A 4,891-nucleotide genomic window follows, 5' to 3' on the forward strand; every position below is an offset into this window, starting at 1 on the left:
GGGGGGAAGGTCACGCCCCTTTTGTCACTGCCCAGCACGATACGACAGCGCACTGCGACATATCAGGGTTAAAATCTACCACTACCTCACAGTTCGCGTCACCCTTGTGTTATCTGTCTAGATGTATGCTGTGAGTAAACATGACCTGATCTAGCCCACACTGGGATCAGACAAGGCTTCTACAGGGAAAAAGAACTGTTATAACAGGATGGGCAAATATTCACAGAAGTCCTAGTAGTGGGTCCAATTGGTACATCCAGTTGCATGTCCTTGCTACCTATTAGTATGAAGCATTGTTCCTCATACAGCAGATGCCATGGGCTCCTGCAAGAGACTTATGCCAGAAGATCATCACTCTACAAATTCCCTGACTAACAGCACCTGGAGAGGTGCAGGTATTTAAGCTAAATCCGAACAAAGTAGAAGAAGACTTACATATGAGCCATTACTGTTCCAGGACTAGAAAGAGGCCTTCTTGCTTCACCTTCTTTTTATTTTATGTTTGACACAGCTGAATTTTCCAAATGCCCTTGTGGTTAACCTTCTTTACAAAATATAAATACCATTCCATTCTAATACAAAAGAAATACAGTTGTTTGTTATATACACACACCTTGACAGCAAGTCCTTGAAAGAACAGTACAACATGAAATTACAGAGCCAACACCCACAGAGCATCTCTTTATCTGCAGGCCAGGAAGTCTCTGCTGAGAAAGGCAATCTTTTAAGGTAAAATGCTTTAACTGAACTCATAACATTTGAATGGGGTAGTCAGAATTGTGTGACATGCTGTCATACCACGAATTAGTCATATTCTGGTTTACAAACTGTAGTTGCTGCATTTCACTGAAGCCATCCAATGTAGAATGGAATTGCTTGAATACATCTCACTGGCATAAGGAAGTAGCCTTGCTGGATGACACGTTATCGACTGAATTTCCAGACATGGAATATACTTGAGAGTAAAATGAAGACATGAATGAGATCACAAAAGGTTTTGGCAAATATTTTTATGTTAACTTTTTTGGTTTATGGCTTGTTATGGCTTTTTTGGTTTCTTTAGGAAATTCCTGCACAGCGAAAGGAATGAAGAATTCCAGAAGAGAGTTGACCTCCTTCAGTTCCAGACTGTATTCTGCTGCTATTTTCTCTGCAGTCCATATTTGAGGTTGAAGTTTATGATTATTAAGAAGTGTCAGAGCCTCCACAAGGGAAATTTTGCCTTTGGGAACTTTCTTAACATCTAGACCTTCCAAGTGCCCTAATTTTGTAAGTCTCTTTTCCTCCTGTTTACTTGGAAGATGTTCACCACCTCCATCTTTTACCTAATTGAGGGAAGGAAAACAAAAAGAGCTCAACAGCAGTTCTGTTTACTGTGCATACTGTAACACCTAAGCTGCCTTCCTAAATATTTTTCTGTTTAGCTTTTCTTGTTAACTTTCCCCATTTTTTAAAAAAAGCTTAGCCAGCCTAGCTTCTTCCACAGCTATTCTATATAGAGTGTCTATCCCAACCAAATGCTGAAAAGCTCCTATTCACTGCACTCTAAGTGTTGTCTTGGCTTGGCAGCCCTTCATACAAGGCAAACTACAGATTCTGGTAGGCAAATATAAGTCCAGATAGCCTAATATTCAATACTGATTCATTGGAAGGGACAAAAAAAAAATCATACAACAAATCGGTATCTTTCTGATACCACTGGAAAACTTTTTCATGTAGTCTCTCTCCCCTTCCTTTTGTTTCCAAAGTTTAGTTTTCCTACTAAAAGAAATTCCTTCTTTTGCTCTGTCTAGAGGACAAGCTTTCCTGCTATTTTGCAGCATCATATGGAGTTTAATTGCCATGACTACTGCAACATGTAGACAAAGTGTCTTCTCTAAGGTTCCTTCATATTTCCAAATAATCTCCAAAACAGCTTTCACTTCCTCACATTTCCTTTTATTAACATTTAATCAGTGAATCACATTGAAAAAAAAAGGCACAATTAAACCTTTCTTTAACTTAGAAGTATTTATATAGTAATCAGAGCCCACAACTACTGATTATTACACAGACACTCTGTATTAACTCAGATGCTGAGAAGATGGATGTGGATACTACAGCACCTGTGTGTGTCTGTTTCTGAGCTACAAGGAATGTCTGGCCTGTACTTCATGTCTTCTACTTTTAGCTAAAACTGTGCTTGGATAATTAATGATTTTTCAACTCTAAATTAGATCATCTGTCTCTGGGAATCTGCCACTTCAGGGCTCCCAAGCTGGTGTTTTTTCCACTTACCACAGGCAGACATCCCAAACATACACAGTGTTGTGTACACATCATGTACACAATGCACAAAGTCATCAGGATAACATCAGGAATGGGAGAAAGCTTTTGTATTGCTTTGCCCACATGTCTCTGTGATTACACTTCAATTGTGCTCTAACAGCTGCAAGTAGACACAGCACAAGGGAAGTCTGTGGCAGCAAACTCAGAGTAGGCATGGAATCAAGCAAAGATTTGTTCCACTTTGGGCTTTTTCTCAAATCGCTCTTAACAGGTTTATAAATGAATATTGAAAGATACTGAAATTAGACCTTCAGCACTTCAAGATTAGAGTCCTAACCTCTGTGATGAAAATTAAGGATATAGATTTCTTGAAAATTTCAGGTAGAGACTGAGAAAATCTATTTGCTTTTCAAATATTTTTGGACTTGAATACCATATAAGTGGCAAATTAGAGACACTTAGGGATTTTGCTAGATGACTATAAAAATTTTAGTGCTTAATAAATCAGCTGGAATAAAGTGGTCTGAAAATGAAACAGGTAAAACACACAAACCATAGCAAAATATGATGGAAAAGAGGACACTGAACCCCAGTCTGCATTATATGAAGGAATATGCTTTGGCATTCAAGTAAAAGATTGCAGCCAGTGGCAATAAGGAAATGATGATCACACAACCCACAAGATTATGTAGAAAAAACCTAAGGCACTTCATGAGCTGGATTAAAAAAAAAGACTCTGCATTGTACAACATTTAATGGAGTTAAAGACTCCATTAAAGTGTAAACATCTTTTTCCTCTACCACATCCCTGCTCCCCCAGCAGTCCCAGTCTTTTCTAACTCCACAAATGATCTCTGGCAAACTACTTTATCTTTGCAAAAGGCTTGAGATGTATCCTGCCTCATAGGAAGCAGAAATAGGAATTTAGGTGAAAAACAGTAAGATCAGTGCAATATTAAAAATGAAGACTGTGTCAGCATCTACAAGCTTGTATAATTACAATCTGTCACACGTTCAAAACCAGGGGTCAGACACACTCAGTGTTATTGATGTATAGAAGAGTAATAAAACCACCACTTTTATCTACTGAAGAAAGGTAGCTTTTATGCACAAAAGCATTTTTCTTGACACAGCCTTTGTCCTGAGTTTGAAGAGCACAAAGCTGATGTCGGTATGGCTCGTACAGAGATGCACTCACCTGCACTGGTGGATCTCTGGACTCGACATAAACATCTTTGAGCAATGTGAGGAACCTATCGTCCTTTCTGAGAACTTCTTCTTTTATCTCTGGGCTATCTAAAGGCAGTGAGAAGAAGAAGGGAAGGGAAGAAAAAAAAAAAGAAGAAAAGATTGATCTAAGTCAAATAGTTTCCTTTTTGTTACTTCTGCCAGCTCATCGCTTCCCCAGCGGCACGGCATGGCTCCCGCAAATGCACCTGCCTTCTTGGGAAGGTGCCATTCTTCCCACAGCCCTGACCTTAGCGACACGGCTTCACATGGGGGGGCTGGGCCGGTCACCCGTCACAGCACAGCGGGACACAGTACCCACACGCTCGGTTCCGCTCTGCAGCGCTGCCTCAGCAACTGCTCGCTGCCACCGCTCCAGCTACCACCGATGCCGCCGCCCCCACCAACTGTCCCCAGGTCCCGTCCCCACCAACCACCTCCACCGAGCGCCTCCTGCAGCCGTCCCAGCAACCGCTCCCATCACCCAGCCCACCAGGCCAGCTCCATCAGCCTCCCTCACGCTGCTGCCCGCTGTAATCGCCCCGCTCCCCGGCAGCCGTCCCGCAGCCGCCCCATCGCCGCCGCCGCCGCGGCTCCCGGCATGCCCCGCGCGCCCCGCGCCGCTCTCAATGTCACCGGTCCCGCAGCGGGAGCCGGCGGGCGGGCGAGGCCGGCACTCACCGGCCATGGTGTCCAGCCGGGCGGTGTGGTGCCGCGGCGCGGGCGTGGGCTTCTCCTTGCTGATCTCACGGCGGGCCCGATTCTCCACGTTGAAATTCCGGAACACCCGGGTCACCCGCCCGCCCATCGTCGCCGCCAGCCGCGCCTGCGCACGGGGCATGCCGGCCGGGGGCGGCGTGCCGCGCCGGCGAGTGCACCGGAAGGAAATAAAGCGAGTCCCGCGGGCACACGGACAAACGAGCGGGCGAGCATACAGACAGCGCGGTTCGCTTTGCACTTCACGGCGCCCGGCGGCGCTTTCTCCTTGCCCTCGGCGCTGCCTCGGTCGCCGGCCCGGGGCCGCGGTGGTCCTGCCGTGCCTTTTCTAAACGCGTGCGTGAGCGGAGGCTCCCGTCGGGAATGGTCGCGAAGCCGCGGGCTGCCCCAGAGTTTCCTTTGCAGCCGCGGCGGCTGGCGCCTGAGCCCCCGGCCATGTCATGTCCTGACTGTGGCTATTTATGTATCGGCGGCGATAGGCACGCGTCGAAACTGCAGCGAGGGACAATTCCCCGGTAGTGTTGAGAATTTGTAGGCTACACAACGCTTTCAGGGTGCAGACTCTCTTTTTTTCAGCTCAACCAAATAAACTTTCTTCTGACTTTGCAAAAATTGTGAAAACTACTTGTGAGAAAATGTTGTGAAGGCCTTAAGCCATGCATGATAAGAAAGGTAGATT

At 45.6% G+C, this 4,891-nt stretch overlaps 1 protein-coding gene across 1 annotated transcript; it reads right to left on the reverse strand.

Annotated features, from left to right (window-relative positions):
• Positions 1-991: 991 nt before the first annotated feature.
• Positions 992-4,336, reverse strand: NDUFAF4 (NADH:ubiquinone oxidoreductase complex assembly factor 4). The gene is made up of 3 exons (XM_068184097.1): positions 4,177-4,336; positions 3,467-3,564; positions 992-1,325 (listed from the first exon to the last, which is right to left on the reverse strand). The coding sequence occupies exons 1-3, from the start codon at positions 4,334-4,336 to the stop codon at positions 1,011-1,013; spliced, it is 573 nt and encodes a 190-aa protein (XP_068040198.1). The 3' UTR covers positions 992-1,010.
• Between the last annotated feature and the right edge of the window lie 555 nt (positions 4,337-4,891).

Source organism: Anomalospiza imberbis, chromosome 3, assembly GCF_031753505.1.
Source record: "Anomalospiza imberbis isolate Cuckoo-Finch-1a 21T00152 chromosome 3, ASM3175350v1, whole genome shotgun sequence".
NCBI lineage: Eukaryota > Metazoa > Chordata > Aves > Passeriformes > Viduidae > Anomalospiza > Anomalospiza imberbis.